Source organism: Bufo gargarizans, chromosome 8, assembly GCF_014858855.1.
Source record: "Bufo gargarizans isolate SCDJY-AF-19 chromosome 8, ASM1485885v1, whole genome shotgun sequence".
NCBI lineage: Eukaryota > Metazoa > Chordata > Amphibia > Anura > Bufonidae > Bufo > Bufo gargarizans.
This window is the reverse complement of record NC_058087.1, coordinates 100583837-100607746: the sequence shown is the minus strand read 5'-3', so window position 1 is coordinate 100607746 and position 23910 is coordinate 100583837. Positions and strand designations below refer to the sequence as shown.

Here is a 23910-nt window from a genome sequence, read left to right as displayed (position 1 = left end):
CTAATTAATTGAGTTATATCAGACATGAGACTGTAACTTGTTTTCCATTATAAATGAATTGTATATTTTTCTAACAATAAGTTTGCCAGTAATGCAATTTTAATTTTTTTGTATGATTTGTCGATGAGTTGCCTTTAAATAGAACATAAATTACCGCTGCACCAGGTAATCCATTGTCACCAGGAGCTCCAGGTTCTCCCTAGTAAAGAAAAATAATCAAAATAAATACAATAAAGGCAGAAGCATTATGAAACAATAAAAACAAACACATTGTAAGAAAATAAAAATGGACAGATACGTTTCACAGGATTAAGGGTGCAAACAACACACACATTATATATATATATATATATATATAAAAAATAATTACCCTGAGTCCAGAAGCTCCCGTATCTCCCTTTGCTCCATCTCTTCCATCTATACCCTGCAGAGAATAGAATTATTAATATCATAATATCATAGTGTAGAAATATGCATTACTGAAAGCTTCTATTTCATGAACTACATTGAGAAATCTGCATGATACCCCTTTTGCCCTGATTGATCAAGACCAGGGTTTCATTTATGATTAGACACAGGCCTCATCATGCGTACATTCTATGTGCGAGGCTGAAATCTACATCAGCTAGGAGCTGCAGCACATTTCATTATTTACACCAGTTTCTATGCACACTGGGGGTTCTACCATGTACTATGTGTGATAACTGTACCCGTCCCCTGGCTGGATGCTACAGCTGTCACCTAAAGTAAAGAGAAGGTGTTATAAAGTAGATCAGGGCCGAGAGCACTTTACAGTGATGGACTACTTCTTGGGTAATTGTGGGTGCAGCATTTAATTTTCCCAGTCCTATCAATAATAAAAACAGCCATAGAGGTATGATTACCCACCTTGCCCCAGTCCCTGCCTAGCGTTGTCAGCAGGTGTGCAGGGTTACCACTGCTGACAGAAAGATGTAGCATCTAGTGGCTATTTTCAGTAGTGCATTTTTTTCCTGCTTTTTTAAAAAATTATATGAGTTTAATTTTACTTGTGTCACAAAAGCTTACAGAATGCAACATTAAAGGGGTTGTTAAGTTTCTGTGAAAAAACAAAAAACACATGCAATCGACCTGCAGTAAAGCATATATCATTACTTGCCTGACAGCTCCCCCACTGCTGTTACAGTTCTACCAGTTCGCCCCTGACGAAGCTAATTAGGCAAAACCTGGGTCAGGAGGAAGCAATGTTTTTGCTTAATTCTCGTTTATACATTTCCTTTGTGAGTATATTAAAACCTTTTAAAAGATTTGATTTGTGGCGGAACTTCACTATGTGCACACAACTCTAACCTCCTCAGAAGGATCGGTTGTGATGAAACTATCCCTGTTGGAACTCAGATGTTTGGGTGCATAGAAGAGCCTGCTGTAATCTGACCTAATATAGAAGCCTTTACTTGTACCTGGCAGCACAATCAACTTTAAGAAATAAGCACCAGCAGAAATCTGTTTACCTGGCTGTAGCAGAGACATCACGTTGACAACATGTTACTGCTGCAGACAAACAATGGTCTCAGCAGTACACTGAAGAGTCAAGTGAAAGGCTGCAGTAGTCATATGTTGTTGACATGACACCCAGGGGCGTAGCTATAGGGGGGTGCAGAGGTAGCAGTCGCTACCGGGCCCAAGACCCTTGTGCTGCAGAAGACACACAAAGCACTGAGGGAAGGGGGACCCAAGTCTAACTCTTGCACCAGGGCCTATGAGCCTTTAGCTGCGCCCCCTGATGACACCGCTGCAGCTGGGTAAACAGAGCCCTTTCAGGAGATGGCATTGATCTGTTGGGTCAGTAACAATTTATTTTTTACTGCAGGCAGATCACATGTTCTGTCCGGTTTCAACCTAAAACAGGACAACCGCTTTAAGTAAAGAAGGAGATGCATACTAAAATACACATTGTATGTTAAACTGCAATTGGTTCTTTAGCTAAAAAATTACATAATACAGAAACCAGCATAGCACTTACTCTGTGGCCTTTCATTCCAGGAAAACCAGCCATTCCAGGAGGTCCTCTAGAGCCCTATATAGAACAAGGAAATCTTAAGCGCAAATGCTACACAAATCACATAATTCATATACAGTATGTACTTCAAATGATAAACTCTAGATCTGCAATACAGTTTATTTTATTTTATTATGTTATTTTTTTATAGGTAGCCGTTCCCTGGCTACCTATAGTATTTCTGACCTTCTCTGTCATTGGATCTGTCTCTGTCATACTTACAGGAGTACCAGCTACTCCACGTTCTCCAGGTCTTCCGGGTCTACCAAGTTCTCCCTAAAGAAAGTTAGAAATGTGAAGTAAGTTGATGCAAACCCTTATAATGTACATATTATCAGACCAACCTTGTACTAAAATTAAGTAAGGAAACTATGCTTACATCTAAGGCCTCATACACAGGAGCATAGTAAAAACCCTTTTGTTGTATAAGAACACCTTATTATAGACGTTTTATCTCCAAGAAACATGGGTGGGAATATGACAACAAATTGGGGCCGTCTGGAGTGTCTATGGATCTGTACAGCCAAGATGAACTAAAAAAGGTGTCCATGAGTCTAGGGAAAAATATATGTGATTTGCATATCTGATATTTTGCAAACCCACAGGTTGTACAAGATATCACACAATATTACACTGCAATGTAACAGCATTACAGCAAAGTCTTGCATAAAATATTGTTATGAAGCCTTACTGTATTCATTTACATTTCTGGCATACAGTGCCACCTACTAGGCTTTAAACTTACACTAATATTTTATCTGGTAGGAAGTTGCTGGAACGGACTTTTATAGGCCACAACAATGTAATTACTATAAGCACTATATTGAGTTTTAAGATATAGATCTATTAAGCAGTATAGCTTACAAAGACCATCTTACTAATTACTGTACAGTTTAAGATTAAATAATAGAAGATATGCTTACATCTTTCCCTGATGGACCAATTGGTCCTATTTGTCCGGATGGTCCAGGAGGTCCCTACAAAGAAAGAAAAATATAATGAATGGTGGTTGTTAGTGGGGTTGTTAGAAAAATAAAATAACCTAACATATGCTAACCTTATTAATGTAAAACTTTTGTTATATATATATTTCAATCACGTGTAAATATTGAAATCATTGAACTTAATGAGCTGCTACAGCATAAACTGGATTTATTGTATCTGCTTTGTCAGAGTACACAGTTAACACTGCTGTACAGACAGAAGCATCTGGGCCCCTGTGCAAAATATGTAGCAACTTGCAAGGCCTATTACCTATTACAGAGTTTTAATAGTACTGTTTTCATTTGGGACAGAACAAGCTCTTTGGCACCTCAGGCTAAAGGGCGACAGGCGACGGGGGGGGGGGGGAAGGGGGGATTTGGGGTTGGGCATCCAGCTCTCTACCATCTCTAAGTACATCCCTGTGTGCAGAGCTTGTTTACTTTGTATTATATACAGCTCTCTGGTATTTCCTGAGGTGAAAGTTTCCCTCAAGGCAGTGCCTTTAAAGAAGGTGGGAGATCAGGGGAGGCTGGACCTGGACTAACTTGAGTATTTATGAAGCACTGAGTGCTCTGTTTCCTCCACCAGGTTTAGACAGAAGCCATGGCACAGGGACAAGAACATTCAGCCTAATGACCTCTGTGGATTATAAAACCCTGGACCCAAAGTCTCAACAAGTTCACACACAAGCTTCTGGATCACCACATCTTGGACACTTCGCCACAGGGTTAACAAGGGAATGGGCAAAACAGGAACTGGTAGATCATTATGGACAGAACATTGTTCATAACTATAAAGCTCAAGTCCAGATCACCTGTGGGTGATTCCCGGAAGCATGGATAACACCTGAATCGGACACAAAAATAGGGAGAAATGCAGGTTCCATAAAACTCTGTAGTTTAGTTATGCGAAAGGTAAAAAGACATACACACAGACAACAACGTCTACAGCAACGCTGTTGTCTATGTGGATGTCTTTTTATCTTTTTGCATAAACTACAGATTTTTATGGAAGCTGGATTTCTCCATATTTTTGTGTCAAAAACATGGTTCATAGTATATTGTGCCAGAAAATTTTGTTTGTTTTCCTTGATTATTTGTAACTGTTTATGTTAATAAGCTATGTTCTTCCGTCTGTTCTAGCTCTAAGTCATGTATGCTGATTATGTAAACTATTTCTTAGAAATCAAAATATGTAAGGATGTAAGTGTTTAGTTTGGAAGGATTTCTACCTAGTCTTTACTGATTCCATAAATTATATTTATAAGAATTAGCATAAAATAAATTCCTAAAATAAAATGTAATTAAAATTGTGTTCTATACTAGGTTTGCCATGTAAAAAAAAATTGTTTTTAATGCACCAGGAACTAAAATATAATATGTGGCAGCAGTTGCTGTATGCAGGAAACAAACAGTTTGTTGCTTTTTTATAAACTATGAGAGACATCTAGAGGCTTTTAACCATATTACAGCAATCATGTCAAGCATTTTTTTTTTCAAAGTGACTTTTTATTATGCACTATTAACAATCTCTTAAATTAAATGTTTTCGCTATGGAAATGATTACAAATATGGCCAGTGAGCAGTGCTGAAGATTGCGTGCTTATAAGTTTCTGTTAATAGTGTCAGCAGAGTGGTACAGAGCACTATATGCAATATATATTCATTCCCATATAGAACTGGGGGTTAATTTATAAAATCAGATCTGTCAATTTTGTGGGATAAAAAAGTTGCAAATCATGATAATTGCAATATTTCCTCATTTCCATTTTGAAATTTTGTGATCCTCAACATTTTTCACAGTAGTCTAGGTTTAAGTGCTAAAAGTGAGATTAGACCTAAATTATTGCACATTTAGTGTCTGCAATACTTTTTGCAGAAAAGTTTCAAAAAAGTCTGATCTTACATCAGGCAGCCCCCTCACGTTTTTTTTTTAAGACTAAGTAATATAACACAGTGCATTGCAAATACATAAAAATTGTGCACCATTTCATAAATATGGTGTAACCACACAATGTTAACCAGACTTAAAAAGGGCATGAAAACGATCTCAAATGATAAAATGACCCTCCTGATGTATGGCTGCAGCACAGCCCAGTTTACAAAGGACCATTTACACTGGTATTATCAGGGATGATCATATGTTCTGAATAATTGTCTTAATAATCTGCCCATGTAAATGAGACATTACTGTCAGAGGTTGACACACAGGTTAGTGGTTACTTACAAGAGGGAGCTGTAATAATTGAGTAGTAAGTCTAACAAGTTCATCACATGACCACAACAGCTTTTTATTCTCTGAAAGTATACACTGAATGCTCTTGAATTACAGCAAATGGGGATCTTTCAAAATATTGATAAAGACAAAACCTAAACCAGAAAACCCCTTAATAATGTTCTGCAGTCAAAAAGTTCAAACAAGAAGCAGACAAATCTAATATACATCTAATATATAAAGCTGAGTGTGTGTGTGTGCGTGTGTGTATGTATGTCCGCTAAAGGAATCTGCACCGTCACATTTACAATAACGAAATTTGGCACACAGGTACATCAGGTGTCCGTGAAGGTTTTAGACCGGGTCTCCGCTCTCTAGCGCGTACAATTCCTGAGATATTCCCCCAAAAATGCAAATATGGCACTATATATTATAATATACATATATATAATTTCTTTTTTTGTGTGGATTAATGTAGTTTCATATATTTTGTTAGACTTTGGGTGTGTTTCTTGTTTGAACTGTTTATTAGTTAAATACAAGTGATACTCCATGCTCTGTCTTCGGTGCCCCTTTCTCTCTTAGTGCTTGGCTATATTTAAAAATTTAGTTGTACCAAGTAATGACATCATATAGTAAATTTCTAAACATGAACAATGGACTTCTAAAAAAAAAAATACACCCATCTCACCAGCAGTTAATGCCAGTGAGACATCTGCCAATCTCTGCACAATTACTTACTTGTGGTCCAGGCTGTCCAGATTCACCTGGGGGCCCTTGATAACCATGAGCTCCCTATAAATAGAAACAAGATGAAATAAAAGCATTTATCATTAAGTAAGGCATAACCAACATTGTTATAGTAAGTGTTATATCTTAAGTACGTTATTATTATTATTATTATTTTTTTATAAGTATACACTTAAACAGAAGTAAAATAGTAGAACATCAAACTAGTTACAAATACACCTATAAATAAAACAAAATAAAAAAATGGATACTCGTAATTGTTTACTCTACAGCACAAGGCAGAACACTTACAGACTCATGAATCTCTCATGGACAGTATTCATTTCCCCTTGTGGGTATTCATTTAGGCACAGCTCTCTTAAGATCTCAGCACAGTATTACTATTGGGTTGAGGTCTGGACTGTGTGGGTCAATGCAACACCCTTTCTATTTTAGACATTCTGTTGGAGATTTGCTGGTATGCTTGGAATCATTGTCCTTTTGCTTGACCCAGTTTTAGACAAGCTTTAGCTGCTGGATAGCCTCACATTTGACTGTAAAATAATTTATTCATTTGCATATATTAAAACTTAAGTTGTCATTTACCTATCTGGAATATGCCTAAATTATTTGCACTGCTATCTGCAACTTTTCCCCGTTCACACCAGGTCTAAAATTGTGGGTGGGAAAGGGGGTGGGCTAGCAGGCCTGTCCCATTCATCATTCTTTACACCTGTTTTATGCATAGAAAATGGTCTAAATTTGAGACAGCTTGGAAGTTGTCTTACATTCAGAACTGGCACTGGATGTGCCAAAGTTATGGAGAGGCTTGCGCCTCTTCATAACTCTAGCGGATCCTCTGACAGCTATGGGGCTTAATTAAGACTGGCATCTAAAACATTGGTTTTAATAAATGTACACCCTAACTTTTTCTGACTTCAGCAGTGACATGTCCATGTACTGCATAGGACTCCTGTGTCCAATCCCTGGCCTCAGCAGTTTTGTGCAGTAGTTTAGAAAAAGTAATATGGTTCACCAGCTGGTTAAAAAAAAATGGATGATCCCTTTACAACTGTGGGGCACGTAAACCAGTTCCTTCTACCTACTCCAACTCTATTCTGTACAGTCTAGTTATGTGGTAGTACTTACAAAATTATGTCAATTCTGATTTATGCTCAGCATTTGGAAGATAATTTTATTTTATAATAGTTGAATTATTTAATAATGAATTTATTTTACTTTGTTGAGCCAATGCCACTATCATGGGAAGCCATACTTGAGATCATACCAATTGATCATATCAGTCCACAATACAATAAGATATTACTATTGTAATTTAATATACTTACGGGTTGGCCAACTGGTCCGGGTGGTCCTGGAGGTCCAGCAGGTCCAGGTGCACCCTAAATAAAAAGGCAAGATAGAAGATTTCCTTAAGATTATTTCCAGTTATTACATTTGGTGTATATGTAGCTCACCTACCAATACTGCACTGCTGGAAAAGGTGCAACAGAGAAAATTTACTAATGTGACTGTGGCTATACTTTGTTGTGAAATGCACCCAAATGATGCATTTATATAGCAGCTTGTTTTAGACCTGTTTATGAAGCAAATGCAAAAAAAAGAAAAAAGAATAATCTACTGTGTCTGCTTTGATTTTCCAACTAAGCCAGAGATCTGGCTTTGCAAAAAAAGGTGGTTTAAGGTATGTGTGACAAGGTGTGCCAAAATTTTGGCACAAAATGAGCCACTGTGTTAAATCTGGCACATCTTTATACTGTCTGCCTAAATATATTCTGCCTACGTTTTAGACAGGATTAGTAAATCTGCCCCAATGTGTACAGCTTGTCTTTATTTTCAGAACATTATAGTAAAGGGGTTTAGTGGTTATTAATATCATAAACGTCTGCACTATACTAAGAATATATCTTATGATGGTTTATCTAGCTCCAGGAAATACTACAGTAAGTATCTGCCATTGTTGATTCTACTTATGTACTGCTATGTCAAACAAATATTCTTTAAAGACTATGTACACCTTTGGGGGCAATTTTTTTTATTATTGCATTTTTGTCATTTTGGGCTAAAATCTTTTTTTCAATTGGTCTTTATTAAAAAATATTGAACGGTTCTGTCACAAAAGGTTAATTGTCTGGCTGTGTGAATAGTACTTTTTACTTTCACTTTGGTCATCTAATAACTCTTATCATTACTAAGAAGACATACACACTGATTTAAGCCACATTCTTATCAGTAAGATAAGAACTGAGCTATAATGAGTATTTATGATGTCAGAGAGCAGAGATAAGGGGCCTGTCAGAATAGCTGGCTGACTGAGCAAAGAGAAAATTCAGACCCCTCTATTAGAGCATCTCAGCCCTGTACAGAAAAAAAGTTCTATATTTTAAAGTACGGAGGACCAACTGTCATATGAGATGGCTCTTCAGATCATCACACCAGCAAGTGGGGCAGGGTGTCTCTCAGCAGCAAAGGCAGGATTGAAGTACTCACCATGAGACCTCCATTATCAAACCCAACCATTGTGGGATCCCAAATAAAACCTAGATTAATCGCTAAATATGACACAGTTCAAGTTCGTAGCAGTCCATGTGCCTGTCATTGGAAGGACATGTAATGGGGACTTTGACACCAAATTTACTTCTGCTAAGTGCTTGGAAATGGTTCAAGCAGAGACAGGAGTGTGTAATGAAGGTGCCACCTGTGTCTGGATGGTGGACAATGAAACTGTGGGTGTGATCGTGCTTGTCAGCAGATCAAATTATCTTTTCTACTGGTGGTCTGTCCAGGCCTTCTGAAGCCTAAGTGTTAGAGGTGGCAGGTCTTCCTTAATGGTATATACATTTTACACTCATGACAAAAAAAAACATTGTAAACTAGCTGTTTGGTCGTATGATCTGAGCCTAAAAGCTTTTAAATGTTAAATATTAATGTTAAATATCCTTTTCCATTCAGAATGCATTAGGGCAAAACTGATCTGTTTTGAACCACTTGTGAGAGCCCATGATGGACCACACAAACGGAAACCAAAATGCCAGTGTGAAAGCTACTTTCACACTGGCGTTTTGGCTTTCCGTTTTAAGGTGTAAATGAATAGACCTCAAGAACAGTGGGAATTGATGTCTATAAAAAATAAATAAATAAATCTTACAAGCATCATTTGACCCCCTAGTTGACCTGAGCCAGATTTGAAATCATATCCAGATTTGGAGTCATACTGAGGACGGTAGATCTGTAGAAAATAAAATAAAAATAAAACAGTAATGCCAGTATTAAAATTTGAGCCATTATGTGAAGAAAAGTAACAATGGGAGTGAGCAGAGATACTGTAGGTAAATGTTTTATTTATCTGACCTTGGATCTGACAGAATATTGCTGGTTACCAGTGGGACATAGTTTGGTTTGATCTGGGATTTGGTAGGGGCTTCCTAACATAAGATTTTCTATGAATTCTGTAATGTTCAAACGGTTTGGAAAGGCTGATCTACAGTATCAATCTACCTGATCTATCTACAGTATCTATCTTTCTATCTGTCATCTATGGTATCTACCTATCTATCTATGATTCATCCATCATTGATCTCTGTATAGAGCTTTCCATTACTAATTACAGTCTCATAATTTGACTTCCTTATCTCTATAGCCAATTTTAATGGACAGTTTTGTAGTGTTGAAGGTGCTGGAGAGAACCAGAGAACAGTATGGGAACCCAACACAAGTACGGGAAGAACATATCAACTGCATGCAGATGTTTGCCTTGATTTAATATAATTCGGAAGCCAGGGCCCCAGTACTGCTAGGCACACATGCTAACCACTGTCTTTATCTGAATTTCTGCTTTTAATTAACATAAATCTGTTAAAAACACATTTTATATTTTATAGTAGCAAGCATTTAGTGTGCATTTTTAGTGTGCATTTTTTTTAACCACAACCTATCCATTTAACAGTCAATTCTACTCCTTTTAGACTGTAATCTCACATGTGTCTAGTGTGTTTGTTTAAAAATCTCAACACAATTGTGGCTCTATTGTATGACATATGCCACCATATATAAGTGAATGGGATCCATTGGGTTCTGTCATGGTTTTTGTTGTATTCATCATGTCAAATGAGACAGGATTTGCAGCCAAGACTGTGAATAGATCTTTAAAATCAAAAATGAACATAGCCTTACTTAACAATAAAATACTTACCCCATCTCCCCCACCTATTGCGCCTTGCCCACAACCCTCGCAAATTCCAGGGGGGCCAGGAAGACCAGGTTGACCTGGTAGACCAGGATTTCCATTGTCACCATTTCGGCCAGGAATGCCAGGAGGGCCCTACAGAGGATACACATAACATAACATACTGTATTTAACAAATCTAAAACATATATGTCAATATAAGCAGTGGCCTTGTAGTGCACCCAGGAATTCATATAATATCTAACACTAATTGGCATTGTATTCATTCCTATATCTATTTCAGGGCATGTTCACTGCACTAGTCATTTCTGTTGTTCGGCTCCATCAGAGGAGCAAAGCCAAAATAAAGGAAGTGCAAGTAACTGACCAAAAGGAGCTAAACAGACCCCACTGACTATAATAGGGCTGCATTAAGTTTTTTTTTTTTTAGCAGAAAAAAGTCCTGCATGCAGTCCTTGAATGAATGGTGCCTACAAAGCGGGTGTGAATATGCCATCATGTGTGGTCATAAGTTTAACTGCTAGCTCATTATTTGTAATAAAAGTTATTTAACATGCAACTATACACTGACATATGGGGTTAACCACAGTCCATTAATTTATATTGTGTTTAGCTTTGTGGCCAAAAGGTAAGTTTCTGACGGATGTACCTCATTTATGTGCTTATTTACTGAAAGTCTTGAAGACAAGTTGCTTATTTTGTATTAATAACAAGTGCAGCAAATTATTCTGGTCAGTTAAATGGTAAAGAGTGCTGATTGACTATATATTGTTGATTGTGCCCCTGAGGATATGTTGCCAATTAATGATAAATGCATTTTAATGTTCTCTGTAAGATACATACAAACAGAACCAGTTTTAATTTGGATTAATTTAAGCAAATTATGCTCCTGCATGTAGATATTGCTGTTACATAAGTTTTTTGCTTTTTTTTCACCCTTATTATTATTATTTTGAATAATGGCCCATTACTTATGTGATTGCACCTTGACCGAACTGTAAAATGGTCCAAAAGTTGGCTTTTATTTGCGCAAATAAGTGCATGTACTTTTAGAAAAAATCCAATGCATCTGGTTCACCATGTGGGCATTGCTCAACATAAGGGGGCATAGCCTAAGATATAACATTTTGCACCCAAATTGCTCCAAAATATTGGCACAAAATTCTGTTGCAAAGTAAGTGTCCAATAGGTGTTATAAAGTTGGATACACGTGTCTAGCTTCTTCCAGCTTTCATCCACCATAGGCTACTGAGATAAATATGGTGCAGCTTCAATGCTTAAAGGGAACCTGTCACCGGGATTTTGTGTATAGAGCTGAGGACATGGGTTGCTAGATGGCCGCTAGCACATCCGCAATACCCAGTTCCCATAGTTCTATGTGCTTTTATTGGGTAAAAATAAACGATTTGATACATATGCAAATTAACCTGACTCATCTCACTTACAGGACTCATCTCAGATTAATTTATTTATGTATCAAATTTTTTTTTTTTACGCAATAGAATCACACAGAGCTATTGCGGATGTGCTCAGCTCTATACACAAAATCCCGGTGACAGGTTCCCTTTAAAGGGTTTCTATCATCAGAAATTCTGTTATGTAGCTGACTGACATTAGCGATGTGGTAATGTCAGCAGTACATAACAGTAGTGGACGGCACAGGCAAGGGATTTCTTCGCCGATCAGGAGAAGTCGGACGTCACTCAAGCGGGGCGGGCTAAACGGAGGACTTGGTCGTGATAAATTGTTAGTAGACCTAGCCTCTAGGTGCTGAATCAACACCCTCAGGCTAATTAGCATATTTTAAAAGTGTCTTTTTTAGGAGAACGGCGGCAGGGACAAAAGTATAAAGAACACTGTTATGTACTGCTGACATTAGCACATCGCTAATGTCAGTCAGCTACGTAACAGAATTTCTGATGATAGAAACTCTTTAAATGGGTTTAATTTAACAACGAGTGAACCAGTGTTTAACTAATTGGTTTTGGCCAGCTCATGAAAGTGAAATTTTTCACCATTTTGCTTCACATGGCATGGGTAAAAATCCCTAACGTGGAAGAATAAGGATGCTCACATGACCTTTAGAGGAAGTGGTGTTGGTGGGGGGGGGGGGGGGTGAGAGCTGGCCCTGATTGGCTGATTTACCGTCAGACAGCCTGAATGAGCCAATCAGTGCTGCAGCAGACAGGGAGGTGTCCTTGCAGAATGAGCAGAATGTCATTCTGTGGCGGACTGTGAATGAGGGTGGATGGGTCTTGCAGTGTCTTACATCAAAACAGAGTGAAAAAGCACAAAACTGTACAACATGTGTTTTACCATCCAGACGATAGATGTAGTATTTCAGTTAAAAACACCTGAAATACTAGTCTGAATTATTTGTCAGTGTGTCTCCACATAGTTAATAGTGGGAATATAACATTTGTGAGTGATAATGTGAAATATTAGCCATAAATCTGTGTTGTTTCATCTCCACACAGTTCAAATGTAAAATGTTTTGGGGTTTAATTTTTTTTAAAACCAGCATATACATGCCTTACAAGTAGAAGGGCAGCAGACAAAAATGTCTGTGAGGGATAACATGAAATATTAGACATAATTCTATTTTGTTTCATCTCCCCACAGTTCAAATTTAAATTTTTGGGTTGAAGTTTTTAAAACTAGCATATACGTGTCTTACAACATGCAGGGTAGTGGACAAAAACATCTGTGTGATAATGTGACATACTAGACCCAAATCTGTGCTGTTTTATCTACACACACTTTAAATGACATTTTTTTGGGTCGAAGTTTTTAAAACCAGCATATACATGTCTCACAATACGCAAAGCAGTGAAGATTAACATCTGTAAATTATAATGTAAAATACTATGCCAAAGTCTGTATTGTTTCATCTCCACTCAGTTTAAATGTAATTTCTTTTGGTTAAGGTTTTTAAAACCAGCATATACCTGTCTTACAACATGCAGGGTAGCGGACAAAATTTTAGGACCACATGCCTTTAAAAGGCCAAAGCTGTGCAAAGATGAGGATTCATTGTCATTTTCTGTCAGGTAAACACGTTGTGATGGCAAAGGCAAAAAAAACTCTCCCTTTTTGGATGTGGTCGGGTTGTTGAACTGTATAAGTAGGGTCTCTAACAGCGTGCCATCGCTGCTGAGGTCGGAAGCAGGAAGACAGTAATTTGGAATTTCTTAAATGATCCTGAGGGTTATGGAACAAAAAAGTCAAGTGGAAGACCAAAAAAAATGTCATCAGCACTGAGCCGGAGGATCCAATGGACTGTCCGTCAAAACACTGGACGATCCTCGACCCAAATTAAGGCCCTTACTGGTGCTGACTGCAGCCCCATAACCATCAGATGGCATTTGAGACTGAAGGGCTTCAAAAACAAAAAACGTCTTCAAAGACCTTGTCTCTTTGAACGCCACAGAACTGCTCGTTTGGACTTTGCAAGAGAGCACCAGACATGGGACATTCAAAGGTGGAAGATGAGAAAAAATTTAACCTTGATGGTCCTGATGGTTTCCAACGTTACTGGCATGACAAGCAGATCCCACCTGAGATGTTTTCTACGCGCCACAGTGGAGGGGGCGCCATAATGGTCAGGAGTGCTTTTTCCTTCAGTGTAACAATAGAGCTTCAGGAAGCGCAGGGGCGTCAAACGGCCGCTGGCTATGTCCAGATGTTGCAGAGAGCATTCCTCATGACTGAGCGCCCTCGTCTGTGTGTTAACGACTGGGTTTTTCAACAGGACAACGCTACAGTACACAATGCCCGCAAGACAAGGGACTTCTTCCAGGAGAATAACATCACTCTTTTGGCCCATCCTGCGTGTTCCCCTGATCTAAATCCAATTGAGAAACTTTGGGGATGGATGGCAAGGGAAGTTTACAAAAATGGAAAACAGTTCCAGACAGCAGATGGCCTTCGTGCGGCCGTCTTCACCACTGGGAGAAATGTTCCCACTCACCTCATGGAAACGCTTGCTTCAAGCATGCCGAAACGAATTTTTGAAGTGATAAACAATAACAGCGGAGCTACTCATTACTGAGTTCATGTTTGGAAGTTGGATTTATGTTTTGGGGGGGTTTATTTTTTTGGGGGGAGGTGTGGTCCTAAACTTTTGATCAGCTGAAAAACAGCTTGTTTCAGTTTATTCGTTGTTTCATTAAATTGAATGCTCAAAAAATGTTTTGTCTCATTCTCATTTCTTGTTCCATGTTGAAGCTCTACTTGGAACCTTGTTAAGATCCAGCCATGCTAAATATGATTTTTTGCCATTTTTCAAGTGGTCTTAAACTTTTGATCAGGACTGTATTAGGCATAAATCTGAGTTGTTTTATCTCCCTCTCACTTGAACACAGTTCAAATGCAGTTTTTTAAGTTGAAGTACATGTCTTACAATATGCAGGTTGGCGGAAAGGTTAACATCAGTGAATGGTAACGCAAAAAACAACATCTGTGTAGGTGCATCTCAGGCTCTTCAAATGTTGGTCTAGTTTTCGAAATAATTGCTTAGTAGTTTGTCAACTTGTGTTTTATACTGAATAAATTTTTTTCGGAATCTGCATATTTTAACAAGCAAAATACATTGGCTGCAGATCTGTTAGTGGCGCCAATAGTGCAGTATTTCCAAACTCAACTGTTAATAGCAATGTCTTCAGTGTGTTTATGTAAGGGGAAGAACATCGCATTGCGCTTCCCTGTCTTTAACTTCAGTATTTGCAAACTGTTCCATACTTTGTGTGACAATGTACATTTAGGCCCAAAAATTTTAGCAATACAGAAGGGTTCTGAAGAAAGACACAGAGCTAGAATTTGGGCAGTAGCTAACCGGTCAGATATATTAATACTTGTAGGCTGCAGTTGTCCCTGGCTTTGGAAAGTCGCAACATTATCATTGAGGAGAAAGAAGATGAGTTTGTGGATTGGATGGCTCACTCCTCTTTTCAGATGCAGCAGGATGATGTGGAGGTGACTCTGTGCTATGGAGCCAGGAGTCAAAGCATTTTTTCTGCTCCTCCTCCTTGCACTCCCAGAGAAGACTTTCAGTTGAGTCCTTTCAGTCTTTACTGCTATTTCCTAGTGGGGCACCTTCCATTTTCCTGGAAGTGCCATGTGCTATGCCAGGAGTTAGTAAACCTCTGGGGGGCACAGGCAGGAGCAGCAATATGCGCTCCTGCTGGTAAACACTAATGCCCCATTCATAAAATGTCTACAGCCTATACTCCGTACAACGCTAAGCAGTCAGCAGTGTACAGAAATGCTTTAATAAAGTTTATTAGAAAAACTATTATTAGGGCATTAGGAACATCTTATTAAACTTTTATTTAAAATTTAAGTTACTCTTTAAATCTGTGCGTTAGTATGATCACAGTAACACCAACGTTTTATAGATGTTTTTGTCTTTTCATACTTCATTCTTTACGTTGCCATATTTTGACCCCCATGTTTATCTATTATTTATTTCTAGGGACCTGTGTATGGGCCAATTTTTGCTGTCTACCCTTTTTTTTTCCTTAGATGCCATTTTGGGTGTGTATGATTGTTTGTAAAATATGGAAAAGGGCTACTTAAATTTTTATATCTTTTTTTATTTTTATATATATATATATATATATATATATATACACTTCTTTGTTAGTCTCCCTAGGCAGCTCATCGCTTCTATCAAGTGAATTACCATTGTAGTCTATGAAAGGATCAGTGCATTCTTATCAAGCCCTACCACATGCTTGATAGGAATTTTACTATGGCAGGCCTCAGAGCCTTCAGAATGTCCCAGACTGTCAAAGCAAAGGACAGCTCCTGCTATCTCACCGCAGGGGAGTCATTCAGTCACCAGGAATGCCTCATTCCTTGGAAATGGTCACAAAGATGTTGTGGTCGCAATCGGCAATGAGATCTGATTTAAAAGTCTGTGATTGTAGTTGTCTCTGATTACAGACTTGGTGTCTTTAACAACCTGACATCTACCGTACATGTACAATGGTAATAAAGTAGGGGTTAAAAGTCTTTTCTGAGATTTTAATGCCGATAACCTATCTCCAGGACAGGTCATTTGATCAGTGGGACTGCTGCCAATCAGCTGTTTCGGAAAGCATCGATACTCTTGTGAGCACCATGGCCTTATCCTACCTTACTAAGCACAGCGTGGTACAATGTACAGCATCTGTGCTTGGTATCGTGCTCAGCTCCATTCACTTCAATGGGGCTGAGCTACTCCTAGGCCACGTGATCAAGGAACTTGTCATCACTGGCCTAGGGAAAGCTGTAAAAGGCCATGGTGCTACTGAAGTGCGGCTGTCTTCATGAACAGTTAATTGGTGGGGGTCCCAGGTGTTGGACCCCCACCAATTAGATCCTGATGACCAATTAAGAGGATAGGTCATCAATATTAAAATCTCAGAAAACCTCTTTAATACAATCTAAAGCCCAGATAACTCTCATTAACCCTTACACTACTAACTATTCAATAAGAGATGCAATGTATGTGTAAAGTTGTCAAGATTCCCCATCTCAGCTGAGGACATCCAAGTCCTTGAAAAAGCTCTTTAAGAATTATGTATTTTCTCCTATGTTAGACTTTATCTGACTCCACAATCCCATGATGAGCGCCACCCCTGATAGAGGGCATTGGCTTTGCTGTGCAGTTGCCTGACAGCATGTTCATGCAGGATCAGGGATGAAGTCACAGCACAGTCACATGGTCGCCGGGCCAATAGGTGTTGGCGCTGGTGGCCTGCGAGCATAGACCTCACTTCCGGGTAATGAGGGACACCGGACCAATCAGAATTGTAGCTGATGTCCCATACTATAATGGGCAGGATATTTAAACAGACTAATTACTGTGTCACTAGCATTTTCACTATACGACTTTTGGATCTCTGACTTCTGACTTGGCTATTCCTCTGACCCTGCTTTTCAAATTCTGACTTTGGCTCTACAGATTCTCTCAGTGTTGTCCCTGGCTTGGTATCAATACTGTTTTTTGTCATCCATTTTAGTTTGGTGGACTCTCCTGGTTTTGGCCATTGCATGGTACGATTTTTGATCTTTGCTCATTCAGTTCTGTTTTTTCTCTCCTGGTTTTGATCAGGTCTGGTTGCTCAATACTGCAGTCTTGTTGGTCTGTCACCATGTTTATTGTTTTCTCCTGGACACCTATCCTCTTTTAGGTCCAGGCACCTAGTCAGGAAGGGATGGTCATCGAGTTGCGGGCCATCATCTAGGACAGATCATGTAAATAGGTAGAGACAGTGTTGTGGGTGGGTTTCAGGGCTTTACTAATGCCTACCATGAAACTTATTGCTGTAAAGGTGTCCTAAATAATGACTAAAGCTGTAGTTACACAAGCCAATAATCGTCCAGATTATCGGGAACGACCGATCCTTTCGTTCATGCAGGCACCACCGATCATAGTTTCTAGGCAGCAGATCGTATGGTCTAAACAGCTCCTGCTCAGAAACCATGAATCTGTATGAGGATGAGGGATCACTATTGCGATCCCTCATCCTCATACAGTGAAGGCAATCACTGCATGTAAATGCAGCGGTCTCCTTCACTGAACGAGAGGCTAACTGTCGAAAAGGAACGCTTCCTTCCCAACAATCAGCTGCACAATCAGTCTGTGTAAATCCACCTTTACTGTATGTTAGTACAAAGAGAAATTGGGAGGAATTAGTAATACTTGGAGAGATAGGATTATCATATTCTTTATGAGCAAGACACATCCTTCTTAGCTATTAGTATTAATTATGTACGAGAATCCTTTTTTTACATTTTGTTAAAGATTTATTAAGATATTAATATACAATGTTTTTGCAATTCAAATAGGTTTGAAAAGCTGCAAACTGAAATAAAGAATCGCAATGTAGTTAATAAATACTTACAGGGTCTCCTTTGGCTCCCTTTGTTCCTTGTGATCCACTGCCATTTGGGGTTGGCTGCATTGAAATAAAAATAAAAGCTATATTCAGATTTTCTCATGCAATATGAGAAAATGTGTTGCATTTATTACATTTATTGTATCCATTATCTTATGTTCTTGAGCATTGATCATGTAATGATTGCTATTAGATTTGTTTTAATGTACAATATCTACAGTGCCCCTATGAGCCATTTTGAGGGTTAAGAAAAGAGATAATTATGAGATTTAAAAAATCTTAGTTCTGACTTAACTAAAGCTGACAATACTCAATCAATAAACCTGTTTAAAATAAAGAATACATAATAATAATAATAATAATAATAATAATAATAATAATAATGCTCTTGCTGGGCTTGCTGTACTAAGTGAGGTTGTGAATAAGTGGAGTTTAAAGAACCCATGTACTACCATGCTACAGTCTTGCCTACAAGTCCCAGAACTGCTGGCCAAAGAGGGAGAGTGTAAATGAGGGTAGGTATTTAGTCCATAATGTTATTTGTACCCACTGAACCTTCTCCTGACAGTCTGTATTCTCATCATTCTGACAGAACCTTATAATGGCACTTAATCATGCAACCCCTATTTTAAGACTTCCAAACATCAAAGCACTTATTTAATTAAATGATTACGTTTAATTTCCCAATATAAAGGGTCTTATAGAATAGTTAACATAGATCTATTCATTTACTGATTGTTACATTTTTCTGCTAAGTGTAACCCACATAACTTGATCTGTGATGTCAAAAGGCCCTTGAAGCTAAGTGATTCTAAGCATTCTATGCTTGTGTGGAGTCGAAGGAGGTGGGGACAGTAGTGGGAGGAATGAAGAGCTGCTGAGGGGTGGACATACAGCAGATGACGATCGTCCTTCAATGTCTGCTTGTAGTTTCCATCTGCACAGAAAGGGCAGAAAATGGCTTCCTTGCTAAGGGCTAATTCAAACAACCATTGAATGTTTTGTGGTCTGCAAATTGCAGAACTGCAAAATACGGATACTGGCCAAGTGCATTTTGACCTTTGCAGAACTGCTGGCCCCTAATAGAAAAGTCCTGTCCTTGTCCGTAATGTGGACAATAATAGGGCATGTTCTCTATTTTTTTTTAGAACAGCCATGTGGAAATATGGCCACAAAATGCACAAGGAGTCATTTCCATTTTTTGCAGCCACCTTGAAGTGAATGGTTCCACATACCGGCCGAAATGGAATGGACACGGAAAAAAAATATGCTAGTGTGCATAAGCCCTAACACATAAGTATAAGGACAGAATGGTTAGTCCTATCTAAGACACATGATGCAGTAACTGAAAATGAAGAATTTCTGTATAAACTAAGCATATAAAATGTAACTTTATTAGTAAAGGAAGTGTAATATCTATTTGAAATTCAAATCTGAAAAAAAAAAACATAGGAGTGGTTCTATAAAAGTACATAATACTGATAGACACTCAGAAAATGTAAAAATATCTTCAATTGATAATAAAAGTCATCATGGTAGAAATAAGTCATGTATATTGGCTTTGGTGTACTGTATGTGTAAAGTGTATTGCCATGAAGGCTTGTAAAACTGTAATCTACTGAAAATGTATTGAGAAAATCCACTAAAATAAATCTGCAGTAATACACTATCCAAAAAAAAGTTGCCACCTGGATTTAACTAAGCAAATAGTTATGCGCCTCCTATTGCATAATTACTGCATGGGTGATTGTCTTTCAGCTGGCAACAAGTTATTTAACCCCAACTGGTGCAATGAGTTAGGTCAAATCATTGGCATGCATCAAGCAGAGAAAACATCTAAGGAGATTGCAGAAACGACTAAAATTGGGTTAAGAACTGTCCAATGCATTATTAAAAGCTGGAAGGATAGTGGGGACCCATCGTATTTGAGGAAAAAATGTGTCGGGAAAAAAATCCTGAATGATTGTGATCGGCCATCACTTAAACGTTTGGTGAAATCAAATCGAAGAAAAACAACAGTAGAACTCAGGGCTATGTTTAATAGTGAAAGTAAGAGCATTTCCACATGCACAATGGAAGGGAACTCAGGGGATTGGGACTGAACAGCTCTGTAGCCGTAAGAAAACCACTAATCAGTGAGGCAAACCAGAAAAAAAAGGCGCGTCTTATGGTGCGTCTTATGGTCCAGTGCATCTTAGAGAGCGAAAAATATGGTCCTCAAACCAGAGATTTTCTGAAGCAGAGAGAAGATACCAGGACCACACACAGGAGAAGCCAGCTGCTGCAGATGGAACCAGGGCCAGCAGAGTTGTGAGGGGGGGGGGGGGGGTCAAAATGTAGTTTGTTTGTGTTGAAAAAAATCCTTGCACCGGCCCTCAGTGTAGTGGTCTGTTCTTAGATTTCAGAGGCTTGATGGGGCTAGTACTGAAGAATAATCTTTTTTTTCCAGAAGATATATGTACTAAACTTGGCAAACAATGTACCAATATAGTTGGTTAAATCAGTCACCGCAAGTTATATTCTTCGCACTGCATTTTCATACCTGGATTGTATGATAAAACATTGTACAGTGAGTCAATGGTTTTCATTTTTAACATATACATACACTCGGTGGGGTTGGACAGATTGGACAACATTCACCAAATGGAATTTCTGGGTTTTCGCATTCTAGCTCAGCTTCATCACAGATGATATCATCACACAGCACAGATCCAGTGTCACAAACACAAATTTGGCAAGGTTCCGGTTTCCAGACGTCTCGGTCAGCATACGTTTGTCCAAAATGGGTACATCCTCCGTCTATTGCTGCAGATGAAAAATGAAAGACAGAGACAACAATAAATGTTTAGCTTGTACAAAGTAACCATTGTTTCTCTCACCATCCTGGCTGCAACCCAAACATTGTTTTCATGGAGCTCACTGATGATATGATGGAAAATTACAGCCTTCCCATCTTCTATTGTGTAGATGCAAAGTAATGGTTAATGGTAAGCACAGTGTTTGGTAGGTTAAAATGTAACTTCCATTGTATTTTTATTTGCGTAATGTGTAGTGGCAGTGATACTGACCATTTTTGTAATAAACGTTTATTACTGAAATCATACATTTTTATTAGAAAAATAGCTCTAAAGTGGCCCATTTTGAGCCTTAGCAACGCCCCTCTGTCTTCTATTTACATAACTGTGGAGACTTGCTAACACTGACTGTGTTATGTAAACAGAAGACAGAGGGGCGTTGCTAAGGCTCAAAATGGGCCACTTTAGAGTTATTTTTCTAATAAATATGTATGATTTCAGTAATTAAAGTATATTATAAAAATGGTCAGCATCCCTGTCCCTATACATTACACTAATAAAAATCGAATGGCAGTTACACTTTAAGGGTAGGCGCAGATATATTTTTTAATCGCATTATGCATTGCTCAGTTCCAGGTATTACGGCCACCACTGCAGCGCATATACAAGGTAGCTGGAATAGGAGCTGCTGCGCATGCATGCCTATATGTTCTCCCATGGTCCTGGCAACCAGAGAGCCCAGCACTTTTTGCTATACTGTGAAAGAACAACCACCAATTCTGGATTGCAAGGTGGTCATAACCTCTGGAAACAAGCAGTATATAATGCAATGTATAAATAAATGAAGCCAGCAAAAGAGGCAATAGGGACAGTCACAATACATTAGCAAGTAGGTTGTATTGCCTTTGCCTACATGATAAATGCCATTTGCTGAAGTGAGACAACCCCTTTAAGACAGGGAAATTAATGTGTGAGCCTTGGGGAACTGGCCAAGTATTGTGGCAAGCTCTGTATATCTCCTTGAAATATGTTGGCTACATATGAGAACCAGGGAATAGATACTGTAAATATGATGAATGGATCACATATTAAGAATTACAGCATTAATTTCATGGGAATCGGGAAAGGAATTATAATAAACATCCTATATATTTAATTGATGAACAGGATAATTCTTAACAATAAACTTGTGGAACAATTTGCAAGGTCATAGCTTAAGGCAAAGTACTTTGTAATCCAGATTCCTGGGAAAATAAATAAAGCCTTTTGTTTAAAAAACAGCTTTTTTGATGATTTTAACCCAAATGGTTTTGATATTCTTTTGAAATATCAAATATTTTTTTTTTTTAAAGAAAAGGTACTAAGTAGAGATGAGTGAATCGAAGCTGAAGATGTGGAATTCGATCCGAATTTCAGGAAAACTTTAATTCGCAATAAATGCAAATTTCCTCGCACTTCGTAGTAACAAATCACAATTTTCCTAAAATGGCGGCTACTTGTGTGAGGACTGAGGACATGGGGCAAGGAACTCTGGGAAGGCGGGATCACCCACATTGACATGACTGCATGCAGCTAATCGGCAGCCAGCCCTGTGATGTCACAGCCCTATAAATATGGCAGCTATTTTAGATTCTGACATTTTCCAGCGTTTAGAGTGCAGGAACAGATGTGTGAAGGTGCTAGGGACAGCTATTGAATAAAAACTCTATGGTTAAAAAAGAAAAAGAAAAAATGATTTATAACTGCAGGGAAAGGATAGAGAGGAATCATTTCACATCATCTTAGTGCAGGGAGAGACGTCAGAAGGCACTAGGGACATTGATAGGAAAGTGATTTAAAAGTGCAGGGTATGATTATTTCGGGATCTAAATAGCCATTATACAGCTCTGTCATTCCAGCTTTATGTTATTGGGCTGCAAGTGTTATGTTGGAAATCCTTTAGTGGCTTATATCTTAGTATCTTATTCAGTATGACAAGAAAAATATGTATGCATTTGACTTCTGCAGTTATTTCTGCTAAAAGCATATAGGGTCGTATTACAGTACAGCAAGAAAAATATATGCACACTGTACTGTTGCAGTTTTTTCTCGTCAAAGGATATAGGGGTGTATTACAGAAAAAAATAAAAATATATACACTCTGCACTGTGTAGGGGCATGTTACAGTAAAAAAGAAGAAAAATATATTCTCAGTGCATGTCTGCAGTTATTTCTGTTGAAAGCGTATAGGGGCATATTTCAGTAAAAAAAAGACAAATATGTACACACTGCACTGTTGCAGTTATTTCTGTTGAAAGCATATAGGGGCTTATTTCAGTAAAATAAAAAAAAACTAATATATACTGCACTATTTAATTGTTTTCTGGTTAAGCATATAGTGGCCTATTTCATTCCAACAAGAAATGTATATTCTCAGGTCACTTCTGCAGTTATTTCCGGTGAAAGTGTATAGGGGCATATTTCATTAAAAAAAATAAAAACATATACACACTGCACTGTTGCAGTTATTTCTGTTAAAAGTGTATAGGGCCATATTACAGTAAAAAAAGAAAAATATATACACACTGCACTGTTGCGGTTTTTTCTGGTGAAAGCGAATAGGCGTGTATTTCAGTAAAATAAGAAAAATGTATACGCACTGCACTATTTAATTTTTTTCGTGTTAAAGCGTATAGTGGCCTATTTCATTCCAATAAGAATAAAAAATATATATTCTCAGGTCACTTCTGCAGTTATTTCTGTTGAAAGCATATAGGGGCGTATTACAGTAAAAAATGAAAAATATATTTCTGCAGTTAATTCTGGACAAAGCGTATAGTGGCCTTTTTCAGTCCAACAAGAAAAATACATGCTCTGTTCACTTATGCAGTCATTTCTGTTGAAAGTGTATAGGGGCGTATTACAGTAAAAAAAAGAAAAATATATACACATTTTACTGGTGCACTTATTTGTGGCCAAAGTGTTCAGTGGCCTATTTCAGTTCCCAAAGAATAATATATTTTCAGTTCACGTTGGTGGTTATATGTGTTAAAAGCATGGCTGGGAGTCAGCAGGGTG

At 38.2% G+C, this 23910-nt stretch overlaps 1 protein-coding gene across 1 annotated transcript in view; it reads right to left on the bottom strand.

The window, feature by feature from the left end:
• The window catches only part of COL3A1 (collagen type III alpha 1 chain), a 110860-nt gene that overhangs the window by 62277 nt on the left and 24673 nt on the right, over positions 1 to 23910 (bottom strand). The window contains exons 2-12 of the mRNA XM_044304932.1: positions 20664 to 20863; positions 18065 to 18118; positions 10179 to 10307; positions 9135 to 9215; positions 7315 to 7368; positions 5978 to 6031; positions 2962 to 3015; positions 2261 to 2314; positions 2003 to 2056; positions 371 to 424; positions 155 to 199 (exon numbers count right to left, since the gene is read on the bottom strand). Coding sequence (XP_044160867.1) covers positions 155 to 199; positions 371 to 424; positions 2003 to 2056; positions 2261 to 2314; positions 2962 to 3015; positions 5978 to 6031; positions 7315 to 7368; positions 9135 to 9215; positions 10179 to 10307; positions 18065 to 18118; positions 20664 to 20863 — 833 coding nt within the window. The remainder of the gene's footprint in view (positions 1 to 154; positions 200 to 370; positions 425 to 2002; positions 2057 to 2260; positions 2315 to 2961; positions 3016 to 5977; positions 6032 to 7314; positions 7369 to 9134; positions 9216 to 10178; positions 10308 to 18064; positions 18119 to 20663; positions 20864 to 23910) is intronic.